Genomic DNA, 25,369 nt, shown 5'->3' on the forward strand with positions numbered 1-25,369 from the left:
GCTTAAAGAGAAGTCATTGCCCATAGTCACATGGCCAATAATTGACTGACTCAAGAATGAATCCAGACTTGTCTAGTTTGAATCCATGCTTCTCACCTCCATGCTCTATGTCTTTCCATGCCTATTTCAGTTCTTCTGGTAACAGAAAACCTATTGGGTAAGGCAGCCTGTTCTGGCTTTATCTGTTTTCTACCTATGTCATAGTTTCATTTGTGTAGTAATTTAGAATTTACAAAACACTTATCTAATTTAGTCTTTACAAAGATGCCTAGATGAGTCTATTCTATTTATATCCCATTTTACAGACAAGGCAACTGAAGGGCTTAGAGAGAGAGAATATGAATTGCCAGAGATAAGACAGGGTCACAGGCCCCTGACTCGGAGTCTAGGGGTTTCTACCGAGAACCTCTTCAGATAATGAGTGGATGTCTCTTTCCTGTGGCTTCTACCCATTGGTTTCCAGTCTAAGATCAAGATGCAAATTACATAAAATGAATACAATTACAGCAAGATTATGGTTTTTAAAATTGCTTCTAAGTAAAGGTAACAGGTAATATCTATGTTTTGATTGGTAATATAGAACATATTGTTCTATAATTGTATATAGAACATATCCTTCCACACAGGAATGTATTAAAACCATTATTATAAAACTACTTCTAGTCAAACTCCAAGTTCTGAGAATGAATAGTAGGGAGAAGGGAGAATAACAAAGGGGGGAACAGATTTCCAGTGCTTTCTGATACAAAGCTGGCTGTGAGCACAAGTGTCTGTGGCACCCCCTCCCCCACCCCCTGAACCTCCCTCACCTGCGATATCCTGTGATACCTGCCATCTGGCCATTCTGACCTTCCCTTGGACTTACTGCCTGTCCCTGAATAGGTTCCTTGATTCACTCTATGAGAATTACCAATTGACCTCTTTTTTTCCCGCTCTGAGCTGAATTCCCTGAGAGCAGCCATTGGATAGCTTTTTTTCCCTGTGTCTCTAGAACCTGACATAGCACCTCATAGGTAGTTGGCACTCTCTGAATTACCCACACCCCCACTGTCAGCCCAGCTACCATAGGGCGAGGAGTGCTCCATCTTCCAAGCTTATTTCTTTCTCTATCCTTCTTCATCCTCCCTCTCAAAATTCTCATTCTCACTTCTTGTTAGGTAAACTATACTCATACTTTTGAGTGAATGTCATGGGATTCACTTCAAACCAGGAGATAAAGTATTCTTATTTTTACAAAAGAAGACACTTGTTAACTAAAGTAATAATTTAAAAATCATGAAAGAAAACAAAGTGAAAATGTTAAGACATTGAGAAAGAAAGTAATTTGGGATTCTGGGGCAGGGCAGGGGACACATGTCCCAGAGGGTAGGCTGCTGTGTGAGTGTCCCTCCGTGATGTGGCAGAAAGCCCCATCTGGCCTTTGCAACTTTCTTTCTTCTTTTACTTATGAACCTATAAATTCTCAAAATCTACTCGTTCAGTCTTATACTCAACAAGTGTTCATGGCTGCAGTGGAGACGCTCCTTGGGAAGATAGATCTCATATATGGAGATACAAATGTGCTCTTTCCAAATATGGATCATTCATAAATATATAAAACCAATTATAGGAAGTTCCCCAGAGGAACCAAAGTCTATTTTTTAGCGACAGACCCACACTGGAACTGGGAAGCCATTCTTCTGTTTGTCATCAACACACAAAATGAGATCTTTCCAGCTCTTATCTACCTAAGAAAGGACTAATAGTGTTAGGTGTGTTTTCATCCTAAAGATACTCAGATGTTTGGAGGAAGGGTCGAGTTTCAGCTTTGGGAAGAAGCCTTATCCAGGTTGCTTTGGGGGTCCTGCAGGTTGTGCTGTGCTATCCAGCAAGTGTTTTTTAATTGCTAAGTGACAAGTGCTGGCAAATTTCATTATAAATTTTTTCTGGGTCATGGGGATTTATCTTTCTTTTAAAGTGATTGTTGTTGTTGTTGTTACAATGTTAGTCATTTAATTGAACTTGACTTGCACTGGGTAAGAACCAAAATTAAGTCATGAAGAAAAACTCTTTTTCTTTTTTTTTTAACTATGAGGAAGAAATAAGAAGATGAAATAGGATGAGAACTTAATAAGCATTAGGCAACTTTGTGAACAGTCTGGAATAGCCTCAAAATGCCTTTTACCTTGGCAGCTATAGATGCGAAAAATGTTTTTCTAATATTTTCTTAAACTCTATCCTAAAAGAGAATAATCCTTTTTAATAATTTTAGTTCTTTTTATTTTTACTGATTTTCCCTCAGAAGACTTTCTAATTATTTTTTCCTGCTTTAAAAACAGGAAATTATGATTTGTCCAAGTTCAAATGAACACAAATTCTCTGTAAAACAGATGCTTTCTTCCCCCTCTATTCCCCAGCCTCCAGACAATATTTTGTCAGCTCTTGGAATGCTGTGGGAGTATTTAGCTTTCCTTAGTAACTCTGGGTTAGGTAGGCCCAGTTAGAGAAACATCTGATGTTAATCTGCAAGCCTTTATGCCCCAGTAAAGCAGAAAAGCTACCTATACAGAAAGGCCCTTTGTAGGAGGAGACTGAAGACAATAGAAGCATTGAGAGACAATGAGGACATCAGGGAAACTAGCTACTGTTAAGAAATCCTTGTTCTGGGAGACTCCTGGTATTGTGAGTGCTAAAGAGATTTGATGACATTAAAAAAAAAAATGCAACTTATTTTGAATGCCATTGAATTTCTCCATTTTAAGAGAAATGTTTAACTATTAAAAAAAAACTTACAAATTTTCTAATTCGAAAAAGCTTTAAAATCTCTACCTTCATAAACCCAGTCAGTTATTCCATTGGATATTATATTTTCTTCTCCAGTCCATGTGATCCTCTGACTTGTTGAATTTGGTTCATTTTTAACATAAATATCATTGTTCCAAACATATGCCTAGAAATGTTGAAAAACAGATTGGTGAGTAATAACCTGTTATAACATATCTTATTCTGAAGTTAAAAGATATCTACCAACTGTTTTATCCTCAAATAATATTGACATGTCAATGTAATGATTACCTTGGGTTACTCAATTTCAGCAAGATAAAGTCATTCACTACCCTCTCACATTTATTTATTTTATTTATTTATTTATTTAAAAGATTTTATTTATTTATTTATTACAGAGAGAGAGAGAGAGCACAAGCACGGGGAGGAGTAGAAGGAGAGGGAGGAGCAGGTTCCCCACCTAGCAGGGAGTCCGGTGTGGGGCTGGATCCTAGGACCCCGGGATCACCACGTGAGCCAAAGGCAGACGCTTAACTGAATGAGCCACCCAGATGACCCACCCTTCACATTTTAAAAATCATTAAGTATACAAGCTATAACTCCAAATAATTCTAAAAACACTCAATATATTAAAAAGAAGCAGCTCAGCTCACAAACCCCACTGTTTGAATGCTGGAGTGCCTGTGAAGACTCAGGAGCCTGATCATTTCTACAGAATAATGTCTGCTTCCCATTGCATTCTGGGGGCGGTGAGTTGAGGGAGTGCATTCGATGTTGGGAGGGAGAATTCTGTCTACAAATGAACATCCCATCTTCCTATTCAGATTCTTTTGCACTTCTGACATTCTCCTAGCATTAAGAACATGAAGGTATATCTATAGGGACACAGAGAAGGTCACAGAACCAGCAGGAAGGAGGTACACCCCCCAAAACAAACAAACAAGCAAACAACAGCAAACTGAATACAAGAGAAATTAAAATTTTAATGGGTATTTTCCCAGTCAATAATGAATTCTCCAGTAGTAGTTCAGAAACTTTCAGGAACCCTATTTACTGTGTTAGACTAGTAAAATGCTATTTTAGGCAATAACACTATCTTTGACGTTGAAGTATTTGCTTCTTAAGTGTCTGCTCTGTGTCAGGTTATGTAGCTTCTGCATGTGAGAGCGTTGAGTCATTATTTTTTTCTGAAAACAGAAGAGACTCACTAACCAATTTATGACCCTCTGGTGACCATGTGATCCATTGTGTCTTGTCTGGAATTTTATCTTCTGTAATCAGCCTCCTGAAAAAAGAGAAAAGGCAACATTACCAAATGAATAAATCACAGTGGGATTTCCTTTTTGAAAAAAATGTTATTGCACTAAAGAAGCTTACAGATTTTATAAGGAAGTCACTGACCTTTTAGCTAAGTCATAGATGTCATATGAAGCCGTGTAAGAATGCCTCCATTGCTGTAAAAGAAAACAGACATCTCAGACTTCTGTGATTCTTGACAGTTCAGCCACTTGCTATAGGAGCACAAGATGACATGTAAAGTAATATGACATTGTATAAATCTCACATTTTATCATGTCTTATAATTCCTAGCTCAATCCTTACAATTTTGGAATTAGGAAGAGATTCTTAGAGAACATCTAGTATGAATTCCTCTGAACCGCATCTGTAACCTAGCTCTGGCATCACCCCTGCCAAGGAAACTTCTCAAGATCACAGTGGGCTGAAGTGTTGCTTCACGGCCAACATCACTCCTAACATTAACCATAGCATGGGAAGTCTACCTGTCCAAGAAAATACAAGTTTTTACTGTTTTGTTTTTTTTTTTTAAGATTTATTTATTTATTTATTTGACAGATAGAGATCACAAGTAGGCAGAGAAGCAAGCAGAGAGAGGGGGGAAGCAGGCTTGAGAGAGGGGGGGAAGCAGGCTTGAGGGTGGGGGGAGCAGTTTCCCCGACGAGCAGAGAGCCCGATGTGGGGCTCAATCCCAGAACCCTGGGATCATGACCTGAGCCGAAGGCAGAGACTTTAACCCACTGAGCCACCCAGGCGTCCCACAAGTTTTACTTTTCAACTGTTTTACTTTTTTTACTTGTTTTACAAGTTTTACTTTTACTGTCAAGTATTACTGACAAAATACTTAAAAGTGTTTGATGTGGAGATATACTTACTTTCCTACTTTGATCATGAAAATATAAAGGGCTACAGATTTTTTGAAAGTCACCTGGCCAAAAAAAAAAAAAAAAAAAAAAAGAAAGCCACCTGGCAGTATCTGTTAACATTGAAACATATATACCATTGATATTTTAAACTGTCATCTCAAGAATTAAAATTCTTAAATTTTAAAATGGGATTAAAAGCTTTTAAGACCTTTTATAAACATTGTTTTGCCAATAAATGTAGAAGTTTAAAAAGGGACAAATTCCTTGGAAAACAAGTTATCAAAACTGAGACAAGGGGCGCCTGGGTGGCTCAGTGGGTTAAGCCGCTGCCTTCGGCTCAGGTCATGATCTCAGGGTCCTGGGATCGAGTCCCACATCGGGCTCTCTGCTCAGCAGGGAGCCTGCTTCCCTCTCTCTCTGCCTGCCTCTCTGTCTGCTTGTGATCTCTGTTTGTCAGATAAATAAATAAAATCTTTGAAAAAAAAAACTGAGACAAAAAAATGGAAAATCTGTATAGTCTTATACCTAAAAAAATATTGAATCAATAAATAAAAACATGTGCACAAAGGAAACTCCAAACCCAAATACCTTTAGCAGCAAACTCCTTGTTATTTAACCAAAGGAACTAAAAACTTACACATATACAAAAACCCTCCACACAAATTTTTAGTTTTATTCATAATTGCCAAAACTTAGAAGAACCAAGATGTCCTTCAATAGGTGATGGGTAAACAAACTATGGTCCATCCAGACATTGGAATATTATTTACCAACAAAAAGAAATGGGCTATTACATCACAAAAAGCCATGGAAGAAACTCTAATGCATATTTTCCTGTGAGAAAAATCAATCTGAAAAGATTACATATTGTATGATTCCAACCATATGACATTTTGGAAAAGGCAAAATTATGGAGACAATCAAAAGATCAGTTGTGCTAAGGGTTTGGAGGAAGGGAGGGATGAAAAGCTGAAGCAAAATATCCTCTATGATACCAGGATGGTGGATACATGTCATTATACCTTATAGATCTGCCAAAACCCATAGAATGTACAACATAATGAACCCTAATGAGAACTATGGACTTTAGTTGGTTATAATGTATCAATAATGGCTCATCAATTGTAATGAACATATCATACTAATGCAAAATGTTAATGATATCGGAAACTGGGACAGAGGTTGGGGGGAGATGATGAGGACGTATGTGGTAACTCTGTATTTTCCACTCATATTCTCTAAGCCTAAAGCTGTTCTAAAAGAATTAAGTCTATTAATTTAAAAATAAATGAATTCGAGCTATGCCAGATAACTTGGAAGAAGTTCCACACAGAATCATTGAGAAATGCAAATTACAGAAAAGTATGGAAAATAGGATTTTATTTTTTATAGAATAAGCAATGACTAAAATAATATCTATCTTCATAAAATATCTATCTTCATAGAATTATTTGAATAAGGGGAAAATATAAAATATGGAGAGAGATATATACTAGGTTCTTAACATGTGATACTTGGGGAAAAGGTGGGGGAGAAATGAGGAGTAAGGAGACAGACATAAGAGGAAAAAAGATAAGACTGAAGAATATATATATATATAATGTATATATATATATATAATATATATATATATATACATATATATATAATGTATATATATACACAAACACATACACATGCACACAGATTTGCATTTATGAAAAATTATATTTATATGTGGATGCATTTATACATTAAAGATATTTTAAAAGAAATTACATGTCTTTGTCTGTCTTCCCTACCATAATCCTAGATGTAAGAAATTGTGTCTTATTCATCTTTAAATCTGAAGTCTCATCTAGTGCAAGTCACATAGTCTCTGTTCAAGAAATAAGCCAAACTAACAAAAAAATAAAATTTTACCCATGAAAATGAAGTCAATGAAATGGGTAGCCCAAGGATACCCAGCTTGTATAAGACAGAGCTGAGATACAAGCCAAAGGTTCTAACCTTGAAGAGTATTTCCCACTTATCATTTATCATCCTTCTATCCTCTCATGTCAACAATTATGTATTAAGACCTTACTTTTTGAAAGTCATACTTTTTAAAAAATCCTGGATTATTTTGACATAATCCATGCTTGTTCCTGGGAAACCTTTGAATACTCTACTTGAAAGAGCCAAAAGGTGTATATTACAGGCTAAAAATATGAAGAGGTTTAAGAAGGTTTGAGATCACTCAGGACGACAGATCCATCATGAGATGCAAAAGGAAACCCAAAAAGTTTGGAATGTTCACTTCATCTTTTGAAACAGACTCATCCTTCTATTAAGGTTAGAAACTTTGGCAATTCTCCTCTATCAGGCATTACTGGATAAGACAGGCTCAATCTCCTAGAGGAGCTCCTAGTTGAATGGGGGATATATATGGGCAAGTAAACACAAGGAAAGAACCACAGGACATCTAACAGAGGTAGGTGGGGAGAGGCAGGAATCACAAATCAGGCCTTGGGGAGAGAGAAAGGTCTATGGAAAAGTTGATTGTTAGACTGAGTCTCAAAGCAGAGAACTGCCACACAGGGAAGGGGTTAAAAAAGCATCGTAGCAGAAAGACGTTGAAGCACAAAGTTGGGAAAGATTATGTTTAAGAGTTCAAGATTTGGAGCTTCTAATCTGGATTCAAGTCTGGCTATACACTGAATGTTTGTTGCCCACCCTCCACCATTCATATGTTGATCCTAACCCGCCGCCCCCCCCCGCCCCGCCCCCGCCGTGTGATGATGTTGGAAGTGAGCCTTTGGGAAGTAACAAGCTCATGAGGGTAGGTCCCTCATGTATGGGATTAGTTCCTTTATAAAAGAGACTCCAAAAATATTCCACACTCCTTCTCCATTTGAGGACATGGAGAAGACGGTCAACTATGTTCATCAAGTGAGATGTCACCAGACACTGAAAAGGCTAGCACCTTGACCTTGGACTTCTTTCTCAACTTCCAGAACTATGAGAAATAGATGGGTTATTAACCCACCCAGTCTATGGTACTCTGTTAGAGCAGCTTAAATGGACCAAGACCAGTCTCTGCTGTGTAATATCAGGCAAATTTTTTTCTAAGCTTCAATTTTCTCTCTAGGAAAATGCGGCTGATGTCAGCCACAATCTCATGAGAGGTTCGTGAGAAGACGTGTGAAGTCTGAGCAGGGCCCTAGAATATTGTCAACATATCACAGTTGTTGCAACTCTTACCTCTGGAGCACTCAGCAGTGAATGGAGATGCTGAGGAAACATCCATAGCAGGCTGTAGGGTACAACACAGAAGAAATACTGCTCTTTCTGAATGCACTAACTCTGTCATGGAAAAGCCATGGAGTAGAATCTAAAGAACTTTGCACAGCAGATCTCCAAGGAAAGAGCATAAAACTAAACTTTTCTTTGTTTTGGGTAAATTTATTGAGAACTGATTAGTCAACTGGAAGATTGTCCGCATGCGATAGGGGTTGCAACTGTGACTCATTCTGGAGCATGAGGCAATGAGTAGAAATTATTGTAAGTTGCACATGTATGCTGTACAGAAAACTCTAGTGGATACTTTAAGAAATAAAAAAGAAGATAGAGTGCTCTACTTTCAATAATCTTATAATTTAGCACTCTGCAATCAAAGGTATAAAAAGAGTAAAATAAGCTAATGTGATAGAGAGTGAATGGTGGAGTGTGGGAGAACAGAGTGGCAGGGGGCAAAGTTAGGTGTAGCAATCTAAGAAAGCCTAAACCTGAATTACTAAAAAAGGGAACGCTGTTAGATAATCAGCGGAAGAAGGTTCCAGGAGGAAACAATAGCAAATACCTTGGCCCTTAGATGGGAATGAATGATGATTGAGAAAATTGAAGAGTGCCCCTAAAGGTTCTCCGACCACTAAATCACCTGGGAGCCCTTAAGTCATAGGGGAACCCTTGTCTGCTGTTGCCCCCCATCACCACACTGAACTAGTTGGTGTGGGGTAGGCTGCAGGCATTTGCATTTTTAAAAACCTCCAGAGGTGACTGCAAGGTTCAGGCAGGGGTGAGAAGCACTGGCCAAGCATGGTGAGTCTAGAGAGGGTAACAGACGATGGGTTAGCAAGGGTGGAATGAGGTCCAGTCACACAGACTTCTGAGGATGCTGTGGTTAGAGTTTGTGTTTTATTCTGAAAGTGATGGGAAACCACTGGTCATGAGGGGTTAGGCACAGGCATGATATAACCTACCCTAGGTTTTAAAAGGAGCACTGTAGGGACTGCCTGAAATGCATGCATGGCAGTGGGATGAGGGAATAGCATGAAAACAGCAAAAACAGCTAAATGCACATGGAAACTCCAGTGACTCCATAAATACAAACTACTAGTGATGGTTGTCCAACTGAGGTCTACCAGTGAAATACAACATATGACACTTACTGAACTTGGCCAAAGAGTAAATTGTGCTGGTATTTACCTTTCTGTTTCTACCTTCACCTCATTGTCTTTATATGTTTGTCCTGAACATGGGCAATGGCTATTCAGTGGTTCTCCACCCTGGTTGCTCATTCAGAATCTACCCATTAAAAAAAAAAGATGTCAGCTTCACTCCAGAGGCTATAATTTATTAATCTGGGGATTGGACCTGGCCACTGGAAATTTTTAGAAGCTAATCAAGTTATTTTAATCTTCAGACACCAATAAAAACCACTGAATTAAGTAAATAATCCATTAATTGGGAACAGATGTGTTGAAGTTGGCCTAGGATTCTGACCGGTTCCCAGCTGATAGGGTTAGTAGTACAATCCGAGAGTCTTCATGTCCAGGAAATGGAGCTAGACACCGTGAGCTCAGGGTAAATACTATGATTCAAATTACCACATTGGAATGGGAAATGGAGTAGGAAATGGTTTGCTTTGTCTGAGTAAAGAAGCGTTGGGGTATGAGATAAGGCCCCTCAGTATTTGTTATTTATTCTAGAATAGAAGGGCAAAGGTGGGGATTCCCAGCTTTGTATTTTGTTTTCAAAGCAGAATATCCCTACAGGGTTTTTAAAAATTTTTTAAAATTATTTTTATTAACATATGATGTCTTATTTGCCCCAGGGGTAAATAATCTATGAATCATCAAGCTTACACATTTCACAGCACTCACCATAGCCCATACCCTCCCCAATGTCCATCATCCAACCACCCTCCCACCTTCTCCCCACCCTCCTCCCCACCCCCAACCTTCCCCCCCAACCCACCACAACCCTCAGTTTGTTTCTTGAGATTAAGAGTCTCTTATGGTTTGTCTCCCTCCTGATCCCATCTTGTTTCATTTTTTCCTTCCCTACACCCCACAACCCCCCCTGCACTGCCTTAATGTTTCCTACAAATCTCAAAACTTCCTGTATTTGGTGACAGTTGTCAAATTCAGGAATAACTAAAAAGCTACAGTTAAAGGTACTGGCGATTTGCAGCCAGCCTGACCATGAAGAGGATATGTGATTAAACTTTCCTGAGGTGTGAGAATCTGATGTTGGGCTGAGGCTCCGCCTTGAGAATGGTTTGTATATTGTGGCACCTGAAGGCTGCAAGGTGGTCTGAGTCACCTCGCAAAGTCTCTTCTGGAGGATAGGAAGTACAACTCTTTTTAAGGTAAATACTTATTGAGAGTTTTACTTTATGTAAAATTGAGACAAAGGAAATAAGGGGTTCTATTACTGGCTGTGCAAATCAGACATTAAAGCTTGCTTTTAAATTACAAGTTTCCTGGGTGGCTCAGTGGGTTAAGCCGCTGCCTTCGGCTCGGGTCATGATCTCAGAGTCCTGGGATCGAGTCCCGCATCGGGCTCTCTGCTCAGCAGGGAGCCTACTTCCCTCTCTCTCTCTCTGCCTACTTGTGATCTCTCTCTGTCAAATAAAAAAAAAAAAATACAAGTTTCCTTTGTTAACTTATGCTTTTAGTATCTATAATACATTACTTATACTTCTTAGCATTTAAAAACACTAAAATGAATTTCTTTTAAAACAGTTGTTGGACCTACCTTTTATGAATGAGAATGGCTATTTCTTCTTTTGATGCTGAATTAATGAGTTTTTAGTGCCTATTATATTACTTAGGTGTCAATCTCTTTTTTTTTTTAATTTAAATGTTGTGAGTTAGCATACAGTACTATATTAGTTCCTAGAGCAGAAGTCAGATATTCATCACCTATGTGCAACACCCAGTGCCCATCACAAGTACCTCCTTAATGCCCATCACCCACCTCCCTCCAATCAACCCTCAGTTTGTTCTGTACTTAGGCGTCAACCTTAAATATTCACGGACTAGAAATCAGTTATAAAATAACATACTCATAAGATTCTTTAAATGTCACAGTAAGAAAGCATTTCTTTTACCTTCACATAGTTATACTCTAAGAGAATAAACTGTCCATCAGGAGATACCGAATAATCATTTATAGTATGTTCAAATTCCTCCTGTCAAACAAGTGGAAAAAAGAACAATTGAACAATTGCACTTAATAATCACTACTGAGCACTTACTACATAGAGGGTATAGTTCTAGACAGACATGTGGCTCATGCCTTGGGAGCTCTTAGAAATGGCACGATCCCCCCCACAAATGATCATGATGCAAGGTGTATGGTGATCAGGGTTAGAGAACCAGGCAGGGAAGAATTAAATCTAACCAAGGGAAGACCACCATGAGGGTAGGGATCAGGAAGAGAGAGAGAAATTTCCCAGCAGGGGGAAGAGCATGAGCAAAAAACCAGATGTAGGAGAGAGCATGCATATTAAGAGTGCCCAGAGGTTTGGTGTAAACTGAGTACAGTATAGGGTACATCAGACAACATATAAAAGAGGACATAGAATTAGAAAAGCAGCTGGGCCTGAAATATAAGAGTGGAACTCTAAACCACTTTTTGTACATGGATGTGATAGAATCTTATCTCTCTTTACAAGAGATGCTCTGGGACATGGTGGCAGACATGAGATGAGAGGGCCTGCATCAGCCCTGGCCTTGGGCAACGCAATGGTCTCATCTACAGAATGGAGACAGGGACACAAGACTGGAGTACTAACACAGATTAAAAAGGCCTTGAACCAGGGCTCTACGGTGGAGATAGGAATCCGAGGGACATGACATTGTAGAGGAAGAAGTGATAGGGTTTGTTAAATGGCCAAATACGAGGGATGGCAGAGGAATCAAGGAAGATTCTGAGGATTCAGGGAGTAGAATTTCACTTTTTAGCCTACGTGACTTGGAGGGGAGCATAATTTGCCGAGATTGGGAGCTCAGGAAGAGGAATAGGGTGCTTTCAGCTTGAGAGGAGAATGAAAGGGAAATAATGAGTTGAGCTTGGGATACTGAGCTTAAAATACCTGCAGGTCAAGGGTGGGCAGGAGCAAGCCAGCTATGAGAAATAGAGACTTTGGTCTTGGCAGAAGGTTAGTGTTGAAAATGTGCATTCGAGAATCAAGGCCAGACAGGAGAGCCCTCTTGCTGGGGAAGGGCATGAAATTCACTGAAGGAGAGCAGGCAAACTGTGGAGAGAGGCCAGCAAGGGAAGACAGAGCCCTGATGGGCACTTACGCTTAGGAGTATGGGCAGAGGAGGAGGAATCGTCAAGGGAGACTAAAAGGTAGCCAAGGCAGGGAGCATTCCAAGAAGGAGAGAAAGATCCACTGTGCCATATGCTGCAGAGAGAGTTCAACAGGATGAGAAATGATAGTACTCATGATTTGAAAGGTTATGAAAAAAAAATCCTCAGAATTTCCTCAAAGTATAAATGAATTATGCAATCAAACATACAAATGTACTGTTTTCCAAGAAAATGGAGCTGTTTCCGTATTCAGCATTGAATAGCAAGATATTATTTTCTTGTTTGTAGAGGTACTCCTGATCTAAAGAAAGAAAATGGCTGGATCAGTATTTCAAGTTGCAATTAAAAATCTCCATAAGCTAAAAATGAAACAGAAAAAAAAAAAAAACTGAAGGTTTAAGCTCACACTAGTACTAAATAAGCATTTTGAAGTTGGAAAAACATTAAGTGATGAATATTACACTAGTATGCATCCATTTTTCCATCATTATTGTCAAAGTTTCAATTCATTTTTAACTTTTCATAGCCTGTAACAAAGAAATATAGGTTTATTTTCCTTTGTACCTGTAAATAGAGAAAAATACTTTCCCATATGGCTTAACAAAACAAGGGTATCTTCTCAGGGCCACAAAAGTGTCCCACAACCTAATTAGAAGGAGCACAGGCTTAAAAATCTGTCCCCTCCCCCAGAAAAGTCCTTACCTGAAATCCAACGCAAGGAATAGAATTTCATCCTAAAAGTATTTTTTAAATAATCAGTTAGAGTGTAAGTTCTGCGACTGTCAGCTGCAGCATCATCTGTTGATTAAAGAAAAGAGCCAAATGTTCAGTAAGATGTAATAACCTAAGTTTGGGATAAAATAAACAAATGGATCACTGCAATACACACTGGTCTCAAACTATAGGAATTACACTCACAAAATGCAAAACACATTCTGAAGGATTTCAGAGTGGATGGATGGAGTGGAAATACACTTAATTGTTAGAGCACAAGTGAGTGGTGTGTCTCCCTGAGCTATATTAGTGCCCGCCTTAGTGAACTTCCTCATGAAGGTCTAGATCCCCCAAATCCAATGGAAATTTGACGTGAGTCCATTTTCTAGTAGCCATATGCAAAGATTGGTAAGGTGAAAATAATTTTAGTAGCATATTTTATTTAGCCCAATATATTCAAAATATTATCATTTCAACATGGAATCAATATTTAAATTTTATTAATGAGATCTTTCACATTCTTTGTTTTTATACTACTTCTTTGAAATCCAGTATGTCATCTATGATTATAGCATGTCCCAATTTGACTAGACACACTCCTGGTCAGTAGCTATCGGTGGTCATGTAGTAGATGGCACAAGGCTAGGCTGTCTTTCTTAGAGGCCTGAAGGTGCCTTTCCACACTCTCTTGCTTTGCATGGACCTTTAAGACAGGGTGATCGTCTAATGCATTGATCTTTGTTTCTATGGTGACCTTCCCTTGCATTTGGGGGAGGTTTTCAAGAAACCCTCCCATGGACTCAGTGACACCTCACTTCTCCTCCTAACCTCTGATCATTCATTTTCTATCTCTTTATTTTTCTCTATTGACCTCCAAGGCAGAAATGCCCTGATACTCAATCTTCAGCTTTTTGCTCTTGTCTCTCTTCATTTTTCCTCCTAGAGGACTCCAGAGAATGAGACTTCTTGGGCTTCAGGCATATTTTCCATTTAAATTCATGACAAAACCTATACTTATTACCTTAGCCTTTCACACCTCAAACTCACATTTCTAGTTCTGAGTTGGCCCTTCTTAGTTGACTTGCCCCATATTAACCCTAGACTTCCCTTGTCTAAATTAATCGCCTTCCTTCCAAAATAATTTTCCCCAGGGAATTTGTGTGGTTTTAGATTCTGTTACCAGAAACCCATATTCAAAGTCTGAAAATCATTTCTGATGTCTCCTTCTCTTTTACTACCACCTGTATCTGGTTAACCCCGTTTGATTCTATCTATGACATTGTTCTTCTGGGTATCTTGCCCTTAAGTCTTTCCCCAGTCCAATCCCTCTACTGTACAACCGCTGGAAAGATTTTTCCAAAATGCCACTTTCATCCCGGTGACCTTTTCCTCAAAAGCCTCCCCTGATTCACCATTGCCTACAGAAAGATTCCAACTCCTCAGCGCGGCACTCATGGCCTCCACAGTCTGGCATGAGACTGTCCAGGCTCATTTCCACTTACTTCACGTATGAACCCTCTAACCCACTCACACTGATTGCCTACTGGACCCAGTAAGCCTTCTTTTTGGCTTTCTTGACTCTTCTCCTTGTCCTAAGCCTCTCCCCTGCAGCATCTCCAACCGCTTCCGGGGCTGTCACAGCCCTCCACCTGCCAGCTCCCTCCTCTCTCATCAAGACTTCAGTGCTGCCTCCTCTGACTTTTGCCCCTAGACTACTCATTTGGTTTTTCTAATTAATAACTTCTGGTGATAACTATTTTTCCATGCCTACCACTGTGGTGGACTGAGCTTGGCTATCTATTCATTGAAGAAAGGGTCTTGGGTTGGTTGGTTGTTTCTTTTTCATCAACTTAGTACCTAGCACAGTTCTATGCCATAGTAGGTACACACAGCTTTTGTTGATGACATGGGATATCATTCTCCAAGGCTGATGAGGCCAGCGTGATTCCCCAATCACAGAACCCCCAATGATGACAAGCAGCCTAAAGAGTTTTTCCATATACTATATTCCTTCCACATACTTGCAAACATACGCTCATAAAAGCAGGCACCATCATAAGTTTTCAAGAACTGTTCTTACTCTTTCGGGGATTGAAAATACAATAGCAGCTTCTCTTGTTAATTTTTTATGGTCTGTAGAAAGGTAATTCTCTCACAGGAAATGCTCTTTCAGGAGATGTTCTCAAGATTTTATTTCTTTGGATCTTATCTGATAACATAGCCTTGGTTCTGCCTATAAAACTCTCAGCTTCAGTAGATAAATTGTTACACTTCATTAATTTATTGATTTTGTTTAAGCCTAGTTTGCTAAATAAGTTGAAGATAAAAAAAAAAAAACAACCTGTTTTTTTTTTTTCCATTCAGGCCTGCATTTCACCCCAGAAAATTAAAAAGATATTTCTATTTGTTAGCAGAGATAGAGCAAATGGGTAAAACCAGCCCTTGAACTTGCCAACTGTCAAGCAAGAAGTAAAGCCCTGGGCTGCAGAAAATATTTGAAACTCTACATATCTGTAGATTTATTCACTAAATACCCTTAGTTGTTCATATTCATCTAATTGTTCTTTGATGCACTGAACAGCGATAAAGTAAGTACTATTTGAAAAATACTTTGCAGATATCTATCTATCTATCTATTTACATAGATAGATAGATAGATATCTATACCCTGTTATCAAGAGCTATTAGTCTAAAATGGACACAAAAGACATTCCAAAATTAGTACAACTCAAGATATAAATGGTTATAGACATTCACAATCCTGTATCACCTGCTGATATCCATGTCTGGATAGACCTATTGATATTGAACAATCTACACATAAACACCCAAACACACTTCATTACAATGACCTAAATGTTTGTGTCCTCCAAAATTCATATGTTGAAATCCTAACCCACAATTTGATGGTATTAGGAGATGGGACTTTTGGGAGGTGATTAGGTCATGGAGGTAGAGCACTCATAAATGAAATTATTACCCTTATGAATTAGTGCCCAGAAGGATCTCTTGTCCTTTCTGTGCGAGGACACAGGAAACTGGCCCTCTCTAGATGCCAGACACATAATCTGCTAGTGACTGAGACTTCCCAGACTCCAAAACTGTGAGATTAAAAACACTTGTTGTTTAAGCCACACAGTCTATGGTGTTTTTTTTTTTAATGCAGCATTGCCTGAACAACCTAAAACATGTATCTCTAATAAAACAGACATATCAACTTAGAACATCTCCCACTGCCTCTTGATTTTGTAAGGAGAGAATTAACCGAGTACTTACAACAGACAATGTACATTGGTATTTCCTTTAAACGCTATCTCATGTAAGGGTATTCACCCTGGCTTTTTAGGATAACACACTTAAATCTGGACTATTAAAATCATTGAGGCAAAATTCCCTGTGACATCACCTGCTGCCCATGGCGCCACCCTTCACATTCATGACGCATGATTCACTGAGCACTTAATCTGTCCCCCGTCTCAGACAAGGCTGAGCTCATTCTCTCCTCAGACCATATGTTCATAGACTGATCAAGTCTACCATATTTGGGCTCCTACCATGTTTGCTTGTAATGGGCCCACGATAATTTTATTCCATCCGTTGATGTCCCAGATATCAACACTGATGCTACTACACTCCTGCTATGGCCCAGGACATCTGTGAAGACCCCGGGGTGCCTCTGGTTTGTGTCAGGCTCACTCACCCACTCAACGATGACCCCAAGAGCTCCTTTCCACATCCTGGCTACCCGGTCCCAGAATAACGCTGCTGAATTGGAGCAAACCAAGCAACAAATGTTCCTTGTTTTTTGCCTTGCTATTTGATAAGCAGTGCACATTGGAAGATACGTTTGAAACATCTAGATAAGCGAGCTCTGTAAAACATTGAGTGCCAAGTCCAGGTTTTGACCTTTAGCAAGTTCCTAGTTTGTTGCCAAGTTACAACCTATTCTGTCAAACACTTACAGGACACGCTCATGTTTCTTTCCCCTTGTCTCCTTGCTCACTGACAGGGCACTGCTGTGGCAACAGATGAAGGTCTTTGGCTGCTCGTGTGGTTTTCCTGGTGGGCCTGGGACATGTCGTTCATTTGACTTATCGGTTCAAAGCATTGTGCTCGCCAAGTAAAGCAGTTAATCATATGTTACCCATCAGCTTTTATAGAAACTCTTAGATTCCTGTCTTCTTGAATTTCAAAATCAAAAAAGAAAAAAAATGTTAACAACTTTAGATTTTACTTTTCTGGTGAGAACAGCTATTGGGTTAGACCATCTGAAAATGTCATTTTTTCAGTTAGAAATGGTAGAATAGCAGTATTTAAAATGTTTCAACCTAATAATAGATTCTTATCGAAGTGTATGGTATCTCAATGCCTTCTTGTTGTAGGATCAAAATCATTTCTGAATAAAAGTATTTCCAAAATAGTAAGATCCAATTAAGGACGTAGTGTAGTTCCATGGAATCATCTTGCCTTGACCACTTGTTACCTTATGATTGCAGATATTTTGAGTATTTTGTATACATTAATAATAAACTTTAAAAAAAAAGATTTTATTTATTTGAGAGAGAGAGAGTAAGAGAGAGCATGAGAGAGGAGAAGGTCAGAGGGAGAAGCAGACTCCCCATAGAGCTGGGAGCCTGATGTGGGACTTGATCCTGGGACTCTGGGATCATGACTCGAGCCAAAGGCAGTCGCTTAACCAACTGAGCCGCCCAGGCTGCCCAATGATACACTTTTTTGTCTGTGTTGGGCTGGGATATGTAATATTTCTACTTCACAAAAATAAATTGTTTTGGTAAATAAGTAGCTAATGAAATGCCACTAAAAAGAAATGTGCTCTTTATGGCTCATAAACTTATTAAGTTGTTAAACACAGGAAAAAGATATCTGGTTATAGAGTTCTTGGATTCCATATGGTAATCAGTTAACATTTTGTATTGATGCTAAAGAAATGAAATGCGTGTCGCTTTAGAATTTGCCACAGCAAAATAGCAGCCTTGACATGGGGACAGAAGAAGCAAAATCAAGAAGGCAGAAGAAGAAATTGACTGGAAGACACTGCGTACCCTGTATCACCCAATAGCATATGTGGGCAGGCTACCACCCATCTGAATTGATCCAACAAATACCAATAAAGTGTTGGGTCCCTGGTGGCTTTGAAATCAGAGAGTCTGGATTTCAGCCTAGGTCTAATTCTTGCAGTGAGGCCTTGGGAAAATTTCTGAATCTTTCAAAACTTCAGCTTTTTCATCTATAAAACCAGAATATAGCATTATGTAGCCTATGGGGACTTGCCATGGTTAAGTGGGATAAGGGATGTAAAATGCTTAGCTTAGGACATAGAATTCAGAAAGCTCTCCAGATATGTCACACTATTTATTGTTGTTTTGTTCCAAGTGTGTGCTAGGCAATCAGGTTACAAACATGAACAGAGGAGTCTCTCCTCTGAAGTACTGAGCAAGGGTGCTGAGATTAAGATTGATTTGCAATAAAATAATGGTTAAAATAACAAGTTTCAGGTTGTTCATATCCCAAATGATCCTAATAAGAGAGCATAGGAACATCATGATGAGAAAACATCTAGGATAAGCACAGTCTAGTCATTTGCTCAGTGCTAATGAGTGGCACTCTCTCCCTTGAACCGGTCTCGTGCCCTCCCTCCCATCCGCAGCGGGCGTCAGCAGTTTGAAGCATGGAGGGAAAACACTGAACTTGGTGGACTTAGAGAATTTGTGAGGAGGGATGTTTTTCTGATTATCAACGCAGGAGGCATTAGACCATAATCACAATCGCCAGATTCGCCTTGAGAAGAGGAACACCCCATGTCCATCAAGTGACACCTGATAAATGCATGCCCGCGGAGCTGGAGCCCAGGGAGCCTGGGACTACCTCCTCCATGCACTTACTTGTAAGGTCAGAGTGTCAGATGACCAAACTTTTGTTAGAGACAGAATCACTGTGCTGTCTCTCCCAAAAGTCTACTTTGAAAGGCCAACCAAATGGTACAATGCATATCTCCCAGAACAGCAATAGTTTGGGATAAAGGGAACAACATAGTAGGAGGCTGTCTGTCACTCCAGGCTCACCTCCTCCTCCTCCCCTTGTATCTCTCCTCTCTCTCCATAATGGCCTTCGGGCTGTTCACTAGACACATTCCTCCCACTGCTGCCTCAGGGACTTTGAGTTTGCTGTATCCTACTCCTGGAATGTTCTTGACCTCGAATATGCCCAAAGCTTATTTTTCCTTACCATCTCCAGGTCTTTTTTTGAGGCCTGATCCCCCATGGCATTCTCTAGAACCCTTCTTATTTTATACATACATACATACATATATATATATATATTTTTTTTCTTAACAGTGATACCATCTATCATACCATGTATCTTACTTTATCTTGTTTACTGCTTGCCTCCTTTGATTGAATGTAAGCTCCACAGGGGCACTGATTTTGTTGTGTTTGGTTTCATTTACTATTATATCACCACAGCTTAGAACAGTGCTCAGCATATAAAGATGGTCCCTAAGTATTTGTTGAAAGAAAAAATAAAAGCCAGATAATACTAGCACAGGAACCCAAACAGGAACATGGTTCCAAATACCAACACTGTGAACTCCAAGTGACTGTGGTAGTAGGAAGAGCAGTGCACTGGTCAGGCGGGTCTAGTTAGAGGACTGGCCAGTAGGAGAAGAAAAAGAACTTTGTTCCTCCTGCTGATCCATTTAGCATGTGCCCAGAAGTAGCACCTGGCTCAGCCTCTAGCTCCTTTGGAATGCCCAAACCTTCCTCGTCATGCCTCTCAGTGATGGCAGAAGCAGCTGGGTGCCTCACAACCCTCAGAGTTTTGAGCCCAGACCCTCTGTGTCCTTCATCTTTGTTCCCAATCCCAAAGGTAAGCCATTCGTGCAGCTTCTGTCTCTGAGTTACTTGAGAATTTCTCTTCTGCTCTCTAATCTGTGCAACCACTTTTTATATTCTTTTTTTTTTAAGATTTTATTTATTTATTTATTTATTTGACAGAGATCACAAGTAGACAGAGAGGCCAGCAGAGAGAGAGAGGGGAAAGCAGGCTCCCCGCTGAGCAGAGAGCCCGACACGGGGCTCGATCCCAGGACCCTGGGATCACAACCTGAGCTGAAGGCAGAGGCTTTAACCTACTGAGCCACCCAGGTGCCCCAACCGCTTTTTATATTAAATCCCTCTTCCTAGAAACTGAGTGTGATTTCTGTATTTTTCACACCACCATAATTTAACAATATAAAAACTTACACATTTTGCCCATCAAATAAGGTCTTTTCTGGCTCCAAATATCCAATATCTAGACCTCTGTTTGGCAACCTCTCCTTAAGGAGCCAGATCGTAAATGTTTCAGATTTTGTGGGTCATGCATCTTTGTTGCAATTACTCTAGTCTGCCTGTAGCTTGAAAACAGCCACAGACAGCATGTAATTGAATGGACGTGGCTATGTTCTAATAAAACTTTATTTAGAAACAACAGTGGCCACACTTAGCTTTTCTTTCATGACACTGTGTTGACATTCCTCGGGAATTGTAGGAACAATACAAAACATAACAAAAACATAACTGCTCCCAAGATTGATTTTGAAAGATTGAGGTTGAAACTCTAATTGCCTTGAAACAGTAAGAACATCAGCATAAGACTCCAATATATATTCAGAAAAGTGAAAGTGGGCAGAATATTCATGCTGCAAAATTCAGTTCGAGTTGAAGAGATCTGCAGCCACTGGCAAAGAAGTGCAAGGTCAGAGGAACTTCCTGATCTAAACCCAGCTTACACTGCCCTACTCACTCTGCCTTGACCCCAGGAATGAGTCAGGAAGTATAGCTCACACCGGAAGCCTGAACCAAGCAGAACATCTGAGCGGCTTTATTCCTCTTTGAAATGGAAAGGGATTTATTTATTTATTTGTTTGTTTATTATCTATAGTCACTTCCTCTCCCCTTGTTAGGATTCTTATGGGAATAAATAAGACAGGTAGGATAATGGCCGACATTCATATTTATAAGACTTTTACGTCCCAGGATGTTGACTGACATTAAGTCAGTGTAATCCCAGGTGACGAGAAAGAGCTGAAAGGTGGAAACCTATGAACTATGTGGATAAATGATTCACAAGCCCATGAAACATTCAGCCTTTGTAGCAAAGGGCTGTTTTCCCTTGAAAAATACTCAGAAGTAGTTGTAGTGGGACATCAAAAAAAGGTGTTACCATGCAAACCAAGAATGATTAGTTTGTGCTATAAAGAAAAACTGATTAAAGGACATCAGCCTTTGGTGATGCTGCAAGCTCTAATACTGAATCGCTGAAGAACTTTCCAGAAAGATTTATAGGCATAATCAACAAGGCGACTCTGTGATAAGTGCTTGTCTTCTAGGATATGAGGAAAGATGCTCAATGGAAAACAAAACTGCCACAAAAATTGCCCTTCCCAGAATTCTCCAGGCAAAACTTTCAAGAGTGTGAGACAAGTGTAATTAGAGTGCTAGTCTCTGGACTGTTAAAAAAAAAAAAAGTTAAAAATACATAAAGAATCATAACTACAGACTTATTCCGGGGTGCTGGGCTGTTCTAGACATTGTACACTTAGTAAGTTATTCTCATCTCAGTTTTACAGGTAAGGAAACTGAGGTGCAGACAGGCCTAGAGGGTAAGCAAACTCAAGTCTGTGACTACTAAGCCCCAAGAAGCTACACCTGAAGAAGACAGCATGGCTCGGAACCCTGTGGTTACAACCACTCTTCTAAACAACCCGAGTGTTTGGGAGGGTGGCTGCACATGGTAGAAGCTATACAGGCAGTTTCTGTAAACTGCTGTAGATACATTAGGCATTATGGAAGTGTTCAAACTCAATGTTTGCAATGAATCCAGATAGATGGGTTGGGGGTATCATTTGGACTTGTGGAGTTGGTAGGTTGTATCAGAACAACATTGGTCCTAGTGCTGAAAAATCTAAGGGGTACCATTTATTTTTTAGAAAACCCCAGAGTTTTCTCTCCAGACCATTATTAAAAATGGCGACTTTGTGAGGTGTCCACAGAGCTCAGTTGGTTTAGGATCTGGTTCTTGTTTTAGGCTCGGGTCATGATCTTAGGGTCATGGGATTGAGCCCTGAGTCTGGCTCCATGCTCAGCAGGGAGTCTGCCTGAGGATTCTCTGTCCCTCTCCTACCCCTCCCCACCTCCCTAAAATGAATAAATAAATCTTTAAAAAAAAAAAAAAAAAGGCAACTTTGTGACTTCCTGGAAAGGAGGTTGTACCACCCCCACTCTCTCTTCCAAAGGTAGGAACTTATAATAAGTTTCTTTTCTTCCTTTCTTTTCATGGTTTCCAGATGTAAGACATGACACAATCCTGAATAACTTGGGCCCTGCAGTACCCATTTTCATGAGTATGAAGTCATCCAGTAAAAAGATACAATGATATTTCCTTTATAGCGAAAGCCACCCCGAGGAGCTTCTTCCCCGCCACGCTCCCCCTGTCTGTGCTATGCCCCTCCCACCACGCCTCCACCCTTTCCTCAGCACTTGGAGGTAGAAGTGGGCCCAACCTGCGCCTCCAATCCTTGTTTTCTTCATCCTAAGGGACATGTTTTCTTTTCTCCTCCCTCAGGATCCAATGTCTTTTTGCTGCTCCCTCTGCCCTGCCCTTAAGCAGACATGGGGTGCAGCTATCAGAACAAAATGTTTACCTGACTGTACTGCCATCTCCTCATTTCTCTGCCTGTGTTTATCTTATCAGCAAAGTCTAAAATCACCAATCCACATCTGTGGTCTTCATCTTCTCACTGTTCCTCCTCATGTCTCTGGGTCTACCCCTTGCTACTAACACCACACCCATTTCTCCTTCCTGGTCTTTATCAGGGTTTATTTTCTGTACAATATGTCTGGCCAATTAATCAGGTAATTTTAGATCATTATTTGAATATTTAATCTGGACAATCATGTCTTAACTAGACAAGTTATAAGTTGGTTGGAAGGATGACTTATTTTATCTTCATTAGACAGCAGCCAGCATTGGACTCTACACACAGGAGGTACTAGACAAATGGGTGACTTGACTCCATATTTATGAATATAATTATTTTAATCAGATTCAGGGCAACATTAAAATGTTAATCAAAAAATATTCTTGGGCCCTAGAGACACAAAATATGGAAAACATGAACAAAACAGGAAACTTTTACTCCCAGGAAGCTTACATTCAAATGGTGGGAGGTACAGGAAAAAATACTAAGTACCTAATGCCATAGGTTAGGTGGTCACAGGTGCCATGGAGAAAATAAAGCTGGGAGGGGGAAAAGGTGTGTCAGGTTTGGAGAGAGGGCTGTATTCAGTAATTTGGTGAGGGGAGACCCCAAGCATAAGGTGGTATTTTAGCAGAGACCTGAAGGAGGTAGGGGGGTAAGCAACAGACAGTCCCAGGGAAGAGGGATCCTGGCAAAATATCTGCAGGTTTGGAACCTCGGAGGCAGGATGGGTGAACAAAGATGAGGAAGGAACAGGGGAGGAACTCAAAGGGGCAGCAAGGAGGCTCAGGTCACAGCGGCCTTTTAGGCCCTTGTGGGGATTACGGTTTTTGCTCTGAAAGATGGGGAGTCATCCAATTCTTCTGAGCAGTGAAGAATGTGATCAGACCTCTGTTTCAAAGTGGTCACTGTATCAGTTTTCTGTTGCTGCTTAACAAATGATACACATACAGTAGTTTAATACAACACCTCATATTAACTCAGGGTTCTGTGGGTGATACTTGTAGCCTGGCATGGCTGGCTTTCCCACCCAGGGTCTCCCAAGGCAGAAATCCAGGCTTTGGCCACACTGAGCCCTCACCCTCATTTGGAGGCTCTGGGGTTGGAGGTGGGAGTGGGAAGGGTATGGTGAGGGGGAAGCTGCTTCCCAGCTCATGCAGGTTGTTGGGAGAATTCAGTTTTGCACGGTTGTAGGAGCGATGTCACTGTTTCCTTGCTGGCTACCAGCCAAAGTCTGCTATCACTTCTGAGAGGCCTCTCACATCCCTTGTCACATGGGCCCCTCCAAATCAGCAATGGTGTGAAAAATCTTTTTTGTGCCTCAAAAATCTCTGACTACCCCTTCCTGTGAGCAGACAGAAAAACTCTACTTTTTTTTTTTTTTTTTTTAAGGCTCATGTGATCAAGTCAGGCCCATCTAGGTAATCTCCCTTTCTTGAAGTGGACTGTGTCAGAGAACACAACCTAATCACCAGAATTAAATCCATCATATCCATGATCTCAGAGGTTGTACATGGGGGAAAGGAGGAAATTTGGAGAGTCATTTTATTTTAAAGATTTTATTTGTTTATTTGAGAGAGAGAGAGAGAGAGAGAGAGAGAGCATGAGCAGGGGGAGGGGCAGCGGGAGAGGGGCAAGAAGACTCCTTGTGAAGCATGAAGTCCAGTGTGGGGTGTGATCCCAGGAACCTGAGATCATGACCTGAGCCGAAGTCAGACGCTTAACCACTTAATCAAATGAAGCATTCAGGCATCCCTGGGGAGTCATTTTAGAATTCTGGTCCCCTTGGTCACCTTCCTGTTGTGGTGAGAACACACTGTGGAAGCTTAAAGAAATTGGGAGGTTTTTTGCAAGAATTCAAGGAAAAGGTGATGGGCATCTGGGACTGGGGGGTAGCAATGGAGGTGGTGAGATATGGTCAAATTTTCAAAGAACATGAGAGCAGAAGTGATAAGATTTTGTGGACCAACAGGATATTGAGTATAAATGAGTCTGTGGAGTTGAGAAAAGCTTCATGGATCTTGGGCTCGGCAACTAGAGAAACGGCATTGCTATGTGCTGAGACAAGGTGCCATAAGGGAGGAATAGGTTTGACAGGACTTTGGGGAGAAGTTGCTTTGAGATGCCAGTAACATCCAAATGGAGATGCCTGCTCAGATATACATGTAGAGTTTTGGAAAGAGGTCTGGTCTGATGATTGGGGCTTTGTCGGGTTATAGATGGTGTTTAAGGCCATGGGATCACCTGAGATCACCCAGTGGAAGGAAGGAAGAAGGAAGGAAGAAGTTCCAGAATGCAGCCCTGCTGGGTTCAAGGTTAGAAGTCAGACATGATGAGAAACTTCTAAGGAGAATGGGGGGGGGGGGCATGCAGTGAGGTAAAAGGAACACCAGGAGAAGAGTAG

At 40.3% G+C, this 25,369-nt stretch overlaps 1 protein-coding gene across 1 annotated transcript in view; it reads right to left on the reverse strand.

Moving 5' to 3' along the window:
- Positions 1 to 25,369, reverse strand: part of DPP4 (dipeptidyl peptidase 4) — an 80,256-nt gene that overhangs the window by 44,175 nt on the left and 10,712 nt on the right. The window contains exons 3-8 of the mRNA XM_047721921.1: positions 13,191 to 13,286; positions 12,698 to 12,789; positions 11,281 to 11,361; positions 4,165 to 4,217; positions 3,976 to 4,048; positions 2,809 to 2,929 (exon numbers count right to left, since the gene is read on the reverse strand). Coding sequence (XP_047577877.1) covers positions 2,809 to 2,929; positions 3,976 to 4,048; positions 4,165 to 4,217; positions 11,281 to 11,361; positions 12,698 to 12,789; positions 13,191 to 13,286 — 516 coding nt within the window. The remainder of the gene's footprint in view (positions 1 to 2,808; positions 2,930 to 3,975; positions 4,049 to 4,164; positions 4,218 to 11,280; positions 11,362 to 12,697; positions 12,790 to 13,190; positions 13,287 to 25,369) is intronic.

Source organism: Lutra lutra, chromosome 3, assembly GCF_902655055.1.
Source record: "Lutra lutra chromosome 3, mLutLut1.2, whole genome shotgun sequence".
In the NCBI taxonomy this organism is placed as follows: Eukaryota; Metazoa; Chordata; class Mammalia; order Carnivora; family Mustelidae; genus Lutra; species Lutra lutra.